Source organism: Crocuta crocuta, unplaced genomic scaffold (assembly GCF_008692635.1).
Source record: "Crocuta crocuta isolate KB4526 unplaced genomic scaffold, BGI_CrCroc_1.0 scaffold282, whole genome shotgun sequence".
Taxonomy (NCBI): Eukaryota; Metazoa; Chordata; class Mammalia; order Carnivora; family Hyaenidae; genus Crocuta; species Crocuta crocuta.
Window position 1 is genome coordinate 4,022,979 of NW_027529174.1, and position 14,471 is coordinate 4,037,449.

The following is a 14,471-nucleotide window of genomic DNA, read 5'->3' on the forward strand; positions in this document are numbered from 1 at the left end:
TTCTTTAATGTGACACTTAATCTTGGGGTTGTGAGTTTGAGTCCCACATTGGGTATAGAGATTACTTAAAAGTAAAATTTTAAAAAAATCTTTTTAGTCATTTATATTTTCTTTAGATTTAATCCTTTCTCTGTTTTTTTTTTTTTAAAATCCTTTTCTAATTATAATGAGAAACAAAGATTATGTAAAAATTGGAAAGTAATACTTCTCAGTGAAGCAGAAAACAAACTGTCTATAATCACCAAGAGACCAAGGTCACTTAATATTTTGGTGTATTTGCTTCTAGTCCTTATTAAATTTTTCTTTCTAGGAATCTCTTGTTTAAAATAGCAATATATGTTATTATAGAAATTTTAGAAAACCTGAAAATATCGAAAATGAAATAGTACCCATAAGGTAATTGCCTATGATTAACCACTATTAATATTTTGATGGATTATGTTTTTAAATTTTTCTCTGTGTATATGTAAAAATTTTTATTAAAAAAATTGAGACCATACATAAAAGTATTTTGTATCCTACATTTTTCATTTAATGTTAGGAAAATTTGCCAGTGTCACTGTGGGTTCTTAAAGTATGAAATATAAGGCTCTATTAGATTTCAGAGAACAGAATCACTCAGAGGACCTTAAGCAGTGGAAATTTATTGTAAGAATGCATGGACACTAAGGAAGACAGGAGGCTTTTGTCACTGTGCAGCCAGGCTTCAAGGAGACTGGAATATTAACATTTTTGGATATAGTGCAGCCTGGCTACGAAGTTACTCTGTTATTTTTCTCAGTAGCATGTGTCCTTTGCCCCCTGGTCTGATGGTCTACCACAGGACTTACCTGCTTTCAGTCTGAGCTTATGCTGTTGCAGTGTGGACTGGTGGAGTGCTTTTCCCTTCTGTCTCATTGTATCTGCTTACTTGTCGGCTTCAGCATAGTCCTTACTTCCGCTTATTCGTGGCTTTACTGTATCTTGGCTTCAGTCAAAGTTTCATGTTACCAACTATTGTCTCCTGTGTAGATACCTCAAGAAAGAGGATCAGATTGAGTTAGTTAATGTTGTCTAAGTTGGATGGTTTGTTGGGCCTTGCCATCCCATATGCTGCTAGCTAGCCCAGGGATTAGCTGTTCTAAAATCAAATGCCCATTTGTGGTCTAATTCACCAGAGCATAGGGAATTCCTAGTCAGGCACTCAGAGTAACAGGCCTCTCTTTAGTATACTTGGTTTTGAGTTACACAGTGTCTTTTCAGACGCCTGTATTATAATTAATGTAATTGTTGACATTTCTATTATTTTAGAACTTTCGCTGTTAAAAATAGCACTGCAACTGAGAAGCAAGGAAAATAAACACAAAACAAAACAAGTTGAAGCTGTCAGATTCTTGCAGTTCTGTATTTAAAAGACAAAATTCAGAACATAATGAGATCAAAACATAATTCAACTCAAAATAAGAATGCATTAGTGAATTATAAGAGACATTAATATGAAGAGATATAAAGAACATGGAAGAATTAAAAATGGAGGTAAAAGAGACTGAATTTTTTTTTTTTTGAAGTGGGATCCATGCCGAGAGCAGAGCCCATCATGGGGCTTAAACTCAAGACCCTGAGATCAAGACCTCAGCTGAGATCAAGAGTTGGATGCTTAATTGACTGAGCCACCTAGGTGCCCCAGATATATATATTTTAAGATTTTATGTAATCTTTACATCCAATATGGGGCTCTAACAACCCTGAGATCAAGAGTTGCATTCTCTGAGGCAGTCAGGTGCCCCAAGACTGGATATTATATGGGCTTGAACTATAGAAAAGGTTAAAATGCATTCAGAAAAACTGTTGATTAGTGAACCCAAACTCCCTGTTTACTTAATGATAAATTACCTGGTTAATACCAAATAGCTTCATATAGAAAAAAAATCATAATGGTATTGTATATTATGAAATCTTTTTAAAGTATTTATTTAACAACTACATCTGAAAATTAGATCTTATTTTAAGAAACAACAAATAAAATGTTTAATACTCTCTTACCAAAATGACACTGCAGAAGACTTGATTATTCATTAACATATTTGTGCCAATTGTAATTATTTTCTTCTGATACATTTCTAGAAGGAGAATTACTGGGTCAAAAGATATGAATGTGTTTTTGACTCTTATATACTATGAAATTGTACTCAAAGTTTCTGTTATTTTGTAAGTATTTTCCCTTTACAGTTAAAATCATAGTGTATGTGCAGTTCTGTATTTTTTTTACTTAATAGTATTGTATATGTATTTCCTATGTTGTTTGCAAACTTCATTTTTAATAGTTGTCTAATATTCTGTTATATTGAGATACTAAAATTTACTTAACATTCCCATCACATTATTATGTTTATTTTTCTCTATTGTGAATAAAGTTTCAGGGAACTTGTTTATGTCTATATTTTATCCACATTTCAGATTATTTTTTTCTTTTTAAAATATTTATTTTTAAATTTTATATATAGAGAGAAAGCAAGTGAGCATATGAGCGGAGAAAAGTGCAGGGGGAGAGAGAGAATGATCCCGAGCAGGCTCCACGTGCATCATGGACCTGGTATGGGGCTGGATCCCACGACCCTGGAATCATGACCTGAGCCAAAATCATGAGTCAGATGCTCAACTGACTGAGCTACCCAGGCGCCCCTCAGATTATTTTTTAGGCTAGAATCCTGAAAAAGAAATTACTGGGACAATGGTCTAAATGTTTGTAATGCCAAATAGATTCCTGGAATGGTTGTAATAATTAATTACTTTTTTACTTTATTTTTGAGAGAGAGAGAGAGACACAGTGTGAGTGGGGGAGGGGCAGAGAGAGCGAGAGCCAGAGCGAGAGAGAGAGATAACACACACACATGGAATCTAAGCAAGCTCCAGGCTCTGAGCTGTCAGCACAGAGCCTGACATAGCCAAGTCGGATGCTTAACCGACTGAGCCACCCAGGCACCCCTATTTACTTTTTAAAATATTTTATTTTTAAGTAATCTCTACACCCAGCGTTGGGCCCGAACTCATAACTCCACGATCAAGAGTTGCATACTCTACAGGAGCCAGCCAGGCACCCTGGTTTTAATAATGTAAAGTTCCATTAACAGTGCCTGATATTTTCCATCTTAACACCTCTTGCCAAATACTTCTTAGTTGTATTCCTATATTAGTTTTTAAGATAACTGAATTAACATGCCACCCACCCTGAATCATATCTTTTGAAATTATTAAGTGTTACTTGCAGCTTTTTTGGACCAATACAATGTTAGGTTATTAGGCTTGAAGGGAGTTCAGCTTCCTACCCTTTGCTCTTCTTTCAAGCATATCACATTGGCATTGTATAAGACAAAATTTGGCCTTTTCAGTCCTGTCCGGAGCCAATTGTGCTTTGATTTAGAATAAAGGAAATTGTATTTTACCATATTTAAAGACTTTAAAGTTGGAGAAGCATAATGTGGTCAAGTGAAGTTGAAACACATAACTCATTTTCATTGCTAACAGACCGCACTTACTGGCAAACTTAAAACCCCCTAAAACTGGGACTAAGGTAACATCAAGAGTAAGTAATCTATGTCACATCAAAACCATTTAAGATGATACTTCGCAGTTACATTAACAAACACGAAGTGCGGCCTTTCTTGTTCACTTAATAAAATAAGATGATTTTCTTAAAACTTTATCTGACAGTATTGCTTTGGTTGGCCTAGAATTAAACAAACAGACAGACAGACAAAAATCAAAGCAGAAATCAAAGACCTTGCTCAGGAGTTATTTGCTGTAGCCTGTGCCAAATAAGACATTTCCTACTCTAGGGGTGCCTAGGTGGCTCAGTTGGTTAAGCATTGGCTCTTGACTTTGGCTCAGGTCATCATCTCACAGTGCTTGTGATTCTCTCACCCCTTCTTCCCCTCCCCCACTCATGCTCACTCAAAATAAATAAATAAAGTTAAAAAATAAGACATTTCCCACTGTAATACTCAAGCTCTTTGCTGGGAGAAAGCATGCTGTGTGAAGGAGGATTTACTGAAAGAATTGTTTTCAACTACCCTGTTGAGTGATCTCATCAGTAAAGAAATGTAGATTAAAGTCTGGATTGTAGTAGTTTGAATATTGAATGAAAGGTTAGATAGAGTGAATATAAGGACTCTTTCAAGACATTGGATGAGGAAGGAAAAGAGGTGTATGCCATCATTCATTGAGGGAGAAGAAAATAGGGGTTCAGATTCTCAGGGTGGGTAGACTTACGTTTGTAGGCTATGTGTAAGGAGCCAAAAGAGAGGGAAAAATACAGCAGAGTACAGCGGAGACTGGAGGAGATGCAACAAGGAGCAGTTGGTTAGCTTTTGGGAAGCTTACCTGCGTTGAGATAGAGGGTGAAGATACTGAAGACATAGGTAAATGTGATTGGGGTAAAGACCATAGTCTTCATCCTTAGAGAGTAGGATGTGTGTCCTTAGGAGGAAGGTATACAGAAAAGAGTTAACATAGTAGGCTTGAGACTGCTGTCCTTAGAAATACTTGCTTATACTGTTGGCTCTCGGCTGGTGTGTCAGAACTTGAACTTTTGGAAAGTTCCCAGTACTCCCCAAATTGATAGGAATGGCTCACTGAGCCTAAACTATTTGAATAAACAGTGTGGTTTATGCTGAACACCTGCTTTCCTTCTGGGAGTCTGGAATTTTGGTATATGCTAAGCAGAGGGTACATTTTATCAGTTCCTGATAAAAGCCTTGGGCACTGAACCTCTACTTTCCTGGTAGACAATATTGTATTTGTTGCTGGAGGAGTTAAATGCATCCTTGTGTCTTCACTGAAAAGAGACTCTTGCAAGCTTGTTGCTAGTTTCCTCTGGACTTTGCCCTATGTGCCTTTTCTCTGTGCTGATTTTGCTTTTTATCTTTTGCTATGAGTAGAGCTATATACTGAGTCATGTGAGTCATCCTAGTGCATCATCAAACCTGAGGGTAGTTTTGTGGACCTCTAACAAAGGGAGTGACCTGTAAGACTGAAAATGATGGCTCAGACTTAGAACAATGTGGTAGAAACAGAAATCATGGGCATCAGAGGAAGAGAGAACAATGATTTGGAAATTTGCAATGAGTTAGTGGAATGTAGATACTTGTTTTGGAAAATAATTAATTTATTCATCATATATTTACTGACTATCAGGCACTGGGCCAGACATTTGGGGTATAATGAAGAGACCATACATCCCTATAAACAACTCATTATTTATGATAGTGAGTATGATATGAATATGATAAGGACTGTACATAATAAGATATGAATAAGGACTGTACAAGAGGGAATGTAGTCAACTATTATTGGAACATGGAAAATGGAGTCTGAAAGGTGGATTTCGAGGAAATGAGCTATAATTGAGAATTTCTAGGAAAGAGCGTCATCCCAACAAGATACTTCATTACACTAAAGAATAACAAAAAATTTTTTTAAGAGAAGATATAAGAAGATATCCAGGTAGTAGATTAATAGATGAGGGGTACCAGAGTTAAATATTAAAAGGAGTTTGAAAGGGAAGCAGTCTATCAGGAAAGGGAGATTCTGAATTGGATGAAGATGTGGTGTAGGGTAACACATTAGAGTGCTTACACTCTGAATTATGGCTATAGAATTCTATGAATGAGGTGACAGTGAAATGGAAGAAGGGATAAGAGTAAAACAAGCCTATTTGAGGGTTCCATTTAGATTTACATGTTGGAGTCACTTGGCTGGCTTAGTTGGAAGAGCGTGCAACTCTTGATCTCAAGGCCATGAGTTCAAGCCCCATGTTGGGTGTAGAGATTTCTTAAATAAACAGACTAAATAGATTTAGGTGTAAAGTTGCTATCTCCCCAAAGCTTTACTGAGTTGATTACATGAACTTTCAAAATTACCTCAAATTACATAAAAGTAAAAATCAGTCTTATACATGCTTTCTTTTTAAAAAAATTTAAAAAGCTCTATAAGTCTTCTATTGTAGGGCCTTCTTTTCTTGAAGTATTACATAGAAGGTTTTTGATGGTTGTGATTTGAGTGAATTATCTTTTCTCCAAGTACTAGTAGACTTGTAAACTTGTAATAGTAAACTTTTAAAGTAGGCTAAGTTTAATATATATTATCTTGTTATATTTGCCATTCTTTGGAAAAAAATTAAATATTTTATCAATTCTGAAGCCATGAGTGTTTTAACCATAATTGAGGAAAAGGTCTTTTAGGTAATAGGAATAGATGTAGATAGAGCACGTCTACATTTTCTTTAATTCCATCTAGTGGACTGACAATAAGTATTGAATGGTAAATGAGACAGTTGCTTGTAGCACTTTTTTAATGCTTACTTTCTTTTTTATTTCATCTCTCCCTCTTTCCCTTTACTTCCCCTCTCCACTTTTCCTTACATATTCCTTTCTCCTGCTTTCATTGGATGTGTGTTCCCAGGACACCTGTTAAAATTAACAACCATTGCTTATCTCTACCAGTAACGTTCAAAGCTAGAAGAACAACAATTAAAATGATAGGCTTTTTGTTTTTAAGGTATAGATGGTAGCGCAGATATTTAAATGAATCATTTTTTTCTTTTGTTTACGTAGTGCTGGTTAGTTAACTTGTAGCCTATTACTATTATTTTTTTGTTTATCTTGAGAGAAAGTGAGTGGGGCAAGGGGGGAGAGGGAGGGGGAGAGAGAATCCCAAGTAGGCCTCACATTGTCAGCGCAGAGCCCAACATGGGGCTCAAAGCCACAAACTGTGAGAGCATGACCTGAGCCGAAATCAAGAGTCAGATGTTCAGCTGACTTAGCTACACAGGTGCCTCTCTTTTATTATTTTTTTTAAAAATAAAGCAAGACTGGGGGCTCCTGGGTGGTTGGTTAAGTGTCTGACTTCGACTCAGGTCATGATCTTGCTGTTTATGAGTTTGGGTCCTGTGTCGGGTGCTGTGCTGACAGCTCACAGCCTCGATTCTGCTTTAGATTCTGTCTCCCTCCCACTCTCTCTGCCCTTCCCTCACCCATGCTCTGTTTCCCCCTCTCTAAAAATAAACATTAAAAATATATTTTTTAAATAAAGCAGGACTGTCACTTCAAGGAAGACAACCGATAGCATTTGTTGTCAGTAATTAAATTCTAGCTTTCAGTATGAAAATTAGAATTTTGGAAAACTTGTATCTGTCACCGTGAACTTGACAGCTTCCCAATACTTAAAAGACCTTTCTGATGAGATCAGTTGTTTTATTAATGAAAGTGATGATTCTGAATATCGTGCAATAAAGTATGTCAACATTTAAAATATCTGTATGACTCAACTTAGTAATATTTCCATTTCCAAGGGATAAATGCATGAAGTTATAAAATCAGGTAAAGGTAAAGCCTTCAAATGCAAAATATACTAATGGAATTTAATTTAACAAAGTATTCAAAGTTTATTGATATGGTTCCAGTTTCCTTCTTGCAAAAAAACCGTTAAGAAACTACCATGTGTTGAGCTTTTGGTATGTAATCAAAGAATGATATATGCCAATTTCCAAATACATATCTGGTGAGACCCAAGTTTCTTTATAAATATCAACCAAAAGAGCGTCACAACAGTTTGAATGCACAAAGAAATGTGAGAATCCACCTGTCTTCCATTGTCAGATATTAACGAGATATAAAAATGTAAATCAATGCTTTTCTCTCTAAATTTTTTTTTGTTTTGTAAAAGTTGTTTTTCATTAAAATGTTATATTTGTTAGCATATACTAGGTTCTTTTATGAATAAGTTTTAAAAATGTTTTAGATGTCTCAGTTTTAATGCCCAATCCAAAATCCTGTAAATTTAAACCACATAAACTTAAGCTTTTGAGGTCCTCAAGGATTTAAGAGCGCAAAGAGGTCTTGATGCCAAACCTTTGAATTCCCCTGTAGCCGAGAACCATATGCCAAATGGTCATGAAGAAGGGGTGCTTGATTATCATGGCTCATTCACCTGGTAATCCTGAGTGCTGGCTTTGAATATTAAATGGCTTGTTTAAAAGAGTTTAAAAGAGAAAGCACAGTTGGGGTTCGTTCCTCTTGGGCTGGGGACGCTTCAGGGACTTCAAGCACAGCATTTTCTTTACCGTCTTCCAGGTATTCTTGTTCTGTGGGTGGGAAACATGAACAAAGAGGAATGGAAAAATCATCAGCACCAAGTTAATGGCTGGTAGAAAAACTAAGCACTCCCATATAGTGTTAATCCTGTCACTGGGTAATCTTTCTTGGGACATTCTTTTGGGAGTGAGATGAAGGAAGAGGAAGGCTTACTGTCTGTTCCTAAGATAAAACGGAACAAAAAGTATGGCTGAAGAGGAACTGAGTGAATGTCCTTGGAACTACCAGTTCTTACCGGAAGAATAACAAGCCTGACTTAAAAGGAGCCCTGACCTGCAGGAACAACAGGGCAATTCATTAGCTGGTTGTGCTCCCTGAGCAAAAAGCATCAACACACAGCCATTTAGCCAATAAGGAAGTATTCAGCCTCTAGAAAGAAAGGAAATTAGGGTTTAAACTCATGCTGGGCTGTTCCCTTCAGTTTAACATATTACCTGGCAGTAAACTATAGATATTCAATAAAATAATTTAATGTGTGTTAAATGTTTATTGATTGGGATTAAAGGGGGAGACTTTTCTTTCTTTTTTTTCTTTTATAGTTTATTGTCAAGTTGGTGTCCATATAACGCCCAGTGCTCATCCCAACAAGTGCCCTCCTCCATGCCCATCACCCCTTTTAGGGGGAAACTTTTCTATTTAGGAGACTTGGAGGTGTCTGGTGGTTGGCTTTTCTAAAAAAATTTCCAAGACCGGTTGGAAGGAGATGGTTAATTGCAATAATAAGCATGGTTGAAATAGAAACTATTGATTGAAAGAGAGAACCATCAGACCAAGGGAGATAATATGTCAAGAGATGGAAATTTATAATGTATACTCACTAAACATTGGTTGAATGTCCTCTTACCTAAGGGAAATAGACGAAAAGGAAGTACATTATCTAGACGCCTCACTGAGAGCTATCACTGAACACTTCACAGTGACTTGTTCCTCATAACAGGACTTTTGAGGGTTGGAAGTGAGTTATATGTTGGGGCTTTTTCAAGTAGAACCACATTGCTTTGAGGCCCCTGCCTAGACAGAAAATAGATTTAACTCAGAGTCTTTCAGTCTTAGAATGGCATTAATGCCAGGATTATGTACAGCAGCAATAGTTGCCGGTTTATGATTAGCATGAAAAGAACTTTGGCGTGGACTTACGTAGTTGTATTGTAATCTGTTTTGTAAACAGTATCCATTATTTATAAAGACAGATTAATATCATTTCAATGCTTCTATAAAATAATGTATGAATGACTTATGATAATGAAAACATGGTCGTGGAGGCCACCATTCACATGTAGGGAAGTCTAGATGATAATGCAGCCCACGACCTGACCCACAGAAGTGTTTTGTTTGCCTTGTACAGTGTTTTAAAGATGGGACATTTTACATAGGAATCTAGGTTTCCAACTCCTCTTAGAGAAAGAAGATCATACAATTTTTCAGAAGTGGGCCTGCGTCCTCGTAGAGTAATCAGCTGGGTCTATGCCATGACACAATACACACACATGTTTTGTATACCTTCCTCCTGGCCAGTCTCCACCACTCCTTGCTGCATTCACATAGCTCACCTTATTTGATTTTTCATGTTTGGTTTCAGTGATGGTTAAGTTAGAAACCTTACCTGACAAGCTGTTTCATACAGAATATCTCAGGGGATCCTTCTTCCTAGGGCCAGTTACTTAACGTGCAGTATTGTGTATTTATAAGGGTCGTTAAGACAGCGTATCTCAAGGGTTCTCATCAGAGGGAGAAAAAAATTGTAACTATGTGAGGTGATAGATGCTAAGTAAACTTATTGCGGTAATCATTTCACAGTGGATTTCACAATCAAGTCATGTTGTACACCTGAAACTAACACAATGTTAATATGTTATATCAGTAAAACTGGAAAAAATTTTGGCTTCAGGATCCAAGTCATCATATTTAAATATCTCAGTTTTTATTTCCAGGTGCAATCTGATATTACCAGTGTGTCCATGAGTATTTTGTTCTTTCCTAATAACTTATACAAAGAAATAAATAGTCAAGTGCCCAGTCAAATCTCATGATTTTTGCAGACATTTAAAAAGTTAAAGATATTAAAATGTACTACCTCATTTCCATTTCTTTGTGGGGATGTACATATAGCAAGTGTCCTTATACTTGAAAGTTTAAGTAGCCAGGGCAGCTGTCACATTGTTCCAGGTGTTTTTAGCATTCTCAGACTGTAATAACAGCGGAGATGTGCTGATCTCAGAAAATGCTAACTGGTCAACTTGCATTCTTAGACATGTTTCTGCTTTATTGAGTGCTAACAAGTGCTCTTGACCTAAGAAGTAACCAATAGCCGAGGTTGTGACTTTCTATTAATTAGTTGGTTGTGGCTTTCTATTAATTAGTTGGTAGAATCGCAGTAATTTTGGCAAAATTGGACAATTGTGTTCTCATTATATTAATATTTGGTTTACCAAGAGAGCCCCAAAGAAGCTATTTCTTTCTGTATTTTTAGCCTCTTCTACAAGTTCTGATTCAGCTGCTAAAATTGCTTGTTGCATTTCATAAATTGCTGATTACAATGTTTTTGTGTCTCAGACTTCCACTGTTACCCTATCAAGTTGCATCTATTTACTTGACCTTTGATTAAGTTAAATGGTCTATATTTTCCAACAATGACATGTTAATAACATATTTCTCTTCTTTTTTTTATTTTTAAAAAATAGATTTGGACTGAGCAACAAATTTGAATCAGAATTCCCTTCTTCATTAACTGGAAAAGTGAGTGTCTATCATTTACTTAGGTACTATTCATATACCTCAAAAGTAAAGTTTTTTCCTAACAAATTAGAAAAAAACAATTATGCTAATGAGACATGTTTATTGACATTAATATTGCAGTGTTGTTATTTCTTAAAATTTTTCTTTAGGTAGCTCCTGAAGAATTTAAAGCCAGCATCAACAGAGTTAACAGTTGTCTTAAGAAGAACCTTCCTGTTAATGTACGTTGGCTACTTTGTGGCTGCCTTTGTTGCTGCTGCACATTAGGTTGCAGTATGTGGCCAGTTATTTGCCTCAGTAAAAGAGTAAGTTGAATTAATATATTTTAATTTAAATTTAGAAGTAGATAAGCAAGTCTTTCCTTTACCTACTTTTTATTTTTGTATTGAACGACTGACACCATGTTGAATACTATACAAAAATAATCTGATCCAGTAGCATGATTAAGCACATTAGGCTATGTCCATAATGTTATATTAAGTTTAATTATACATTCTATCTAGAATTTTTATGATCTAGGAAATTACCTAAGAGTAGAGTAGAATACAGCACTCTCTCTCTCGGTATACGTTAATGAAGGAACAGCACAGTGATTGAGAATGCTGGGTCTACTGCTAACCGCTGTGACCCGAGGTACGTTCCCTAATCTTTTTAAAATCTAGTTATCTTATGTGTAAAATGACAGTATTCACCTACCTACTTGAATAGGATTGTTGTTAAGTATAAAATGAAATCGTGTATGGAAAGCTTTTAACTAAGTAGCTCAAAGTGTCTAATAAACATTGACTAATGGCATGATTACTAAAACGTTAGGATAGTACCAATAGATGAAATAACATTGTTACAATGTTTGTTTCTCCATAGTTAGATTATGGGGAATTCTGTTTTCTTTTTAAGAATTTTTTTGGCTTTTTTTTTTTCTTTTGTATCTTATAAGTTTCCTGAGATGAGTACATAGTGATTCTGTAATCAGAAAAACGATCTGAAGAGTCATAAATTTGACCGCTTATAATGAAACGTTTCTAAGATATGGATAGAGATATGGCAAATTGTTAAGGATGGAATGCATTACATTTTTGTTAAAGTTTAAAAAAAATTATAGTAACTATATGTATAAAAATGAAATACTGTTAAGTTGAAATTGAATGAGTGGTCTTATGTGGGTACATTTCATTTTGTCATAAAATCATGATAGGGAATATGGAAAATTCACTTTGTCCCTTGATTTCTGTTATAAAATAAGCAGTATATTCCTAATGAAAAAGAATTTTAGCTAGTACATTTTATTGATAGGAAGATCATGCCTTTGTGATATAATTAATTTTGTAATATTTACTGTAATATTTGTAATATTCATATTTTTTCCAAGAATATTTCTTCTTTTTTTCCTGCCATATTTCTGACCCGATCGTCTTCGGACCACAGAATGCTTTTTTGTTGTTGTTGTTTTGTGTTTTGTTTTGTTTTGTTTTTGATCTTCGGTGTCCCTTGATCCACAATTGAATTTGCAGATCTTGGAGTTTAGATCCTTTATTCCTGCCTACTGTTTGGAGCATTTTCATTATTTAAATGACTGCTGTATCTCACTAGGTTTGCAGTTTACTGCTGCTTAACCCAGAGAATCATAAGAATTTTCTTAGTTTAGAAATCTAGTTATTTAAAATCTAGTTTTTTTGGTTTTACAGGTTTTGAGATCCTTTGTTTTTTACCTTTTAAATGAGAAAACAAGGTATTGCAATGTGTGTACAGTGTAGGATTTAGAAAACAAAATTCAGCTTCCTACTCTTTTCCATGTGTTTTTAGCAATATAAATAATTTTTTAGATGCTTTCATTAAATTCCTATTTTAGAAATAAGATAGATGGATTTTTTTTAGGCTATTCTCATCTGTAGTTTCAGAAAGTACATTTTGTTCAACAATGTATTCAGTCCAAGGTCTCTCTTTGTATATATATGATTTAATTTTATATGGACTTTACTATCTAGTGAGTGCATACAAATATGACTACTGCCTAAGAAAAAAATCTGTTTCCTTGTCTCGGGTATAGACCGTTACATACCCATGGAGAAAGTGACACTCCATGCCTGCATGGAGGTGCTTTGTACAACGGGAGCAGGGTAATTTAGAGCAGGGAGTTTTAACTTTTTATTTGTCATAGGCTCTTTTCACATTCCGGGGAAGCCTATGAACCCTCTCTTAGAATAATGTTTTATTTGTATTTTAAAAGATTTAATGTATTTTAAATGTATAAAATGAAATACACAAGTTACAAAGTTTCCTTTATAACTATAGTTATAAAATCCCTCAAATATATTATTTATACATATTTATTAACGCATACAAAATAAGATAGCAGAGAATCTGTGGTAATACGATGTGATAGGAAAAATCTATGATTTCTGTGAGTTATAGAGGTACAGGTCCTGTTTAGTCTACCACAGTTAGTTGCATACATTCATGACTTAAGGAAACTATACCACATTTCAGTCAGACGTTAGTGAAAGTAAAGATGAATCTTTGTTTCATCCACCTTCATGGATTCCTAGAATTCTATGTAGATATTACATGTTAAGAACCCTTGATTGAGATACTAGTATAAATAAAGGCACAGATTGTTAGCCTCAGAACCTTTCCTTTGTCCTCATTTGTGATGTGGTATATGGTTAGAATTGTCATGGGTCACCTGGGTGGCTCATTTGGTTAAGCGTCCAACTTTAGCTCAGGTCTCGATCTCATGTTTCGTGATTTCGAGCCCCACATTGGGCTCTGTGCTGACAGCTCGGAGCCTGGAGCCTGCTTCAGATTTTGTGTTTTCCTCTCTCTGCCCCTGCCCTGCTCAGACTTTGTGTTTTTTTCTGTCAAAAATAAATAAACATTAAAAAAAATTAGAATTATCTCAGACTCTTAAGACAAATCAGGACCAAAGGCATATATTATATGCAGCTCAGTGTTTTCACCTTCATAACATTATTCAATAATCTGGATAACTAGATTTCTGCCTGCCTTTTAAAATCCATCTCTGACTAAGTGCCCCTTTTTATCAATTGACCTTGTTCTGGAAACCTTGTTTTCAATCTGCATTGTTAGTCCTTCCAAATTGCCTTTCCTTTTTAAAAAGAATTGCCATAACCTATTTTTGAAAATTATTTAGTATACAGCAAAATTCACTCTTTTTGATGTAGATCAGTGGTTTTTGACAAATGCATAGAATAGTATAACTACCACCACAACCAAGATCCATCACAGGTCTCCGGAAACCTTCTATGCTGACCCTTTGTAGTCAGCCCTGATCGCCACTGACCTGTGTGCTCATGCTACTTTTTGGCCTTTTCAAGCAGGTTATATAAATGGAATTATACAGTATATGTAGTCTCTTGACTCTGGCCTTTTCATTTAGTTAGTGCATTTGAGATTCACTTTTTCTATTGCATATATCAATAGATTATTTTTTTGCTGAATAGTATTCCATTGTGTGGATCTGTCACAATTTGTTTATCTGCTCACCAACTGAAGGGATATTGTGTGGTTTCCAGTTTTTGGTGATTTTGAATGAAGTTGCTGTAAATGTTCACATGCATATTTTCCTGTGAACGTAAGTTTTTATTT

The 14,471-nt window shown here is 35.4% G+C and overlaps 1 protein-coding gene across 1 annotated transcript in view; it reads left to right on the top strand.

The window, feature by feature from the left end:
• CHIC2 (cysteine rich hydrophobic domain 2) overlaps positions 1-14,471 on the top strand; it is a 63,919-nt gene that overhangs the window by 13,659 nt on the left and 35,789 nt on the right. The window contains exons 2-3 of the mRNA XM_077757775.1: positions 10,811-10,865; positions 11,015-11,170. Of these exons, the coding sequence (XP_077613901.1) occupies positions 10,811-10,865; positions 11,015-11,170 (211 nt within the window). The remainder of the gene's footprint in view (positions 1-10,810; positions 10,866-11,014; positions 11,171-14,471) is intronic.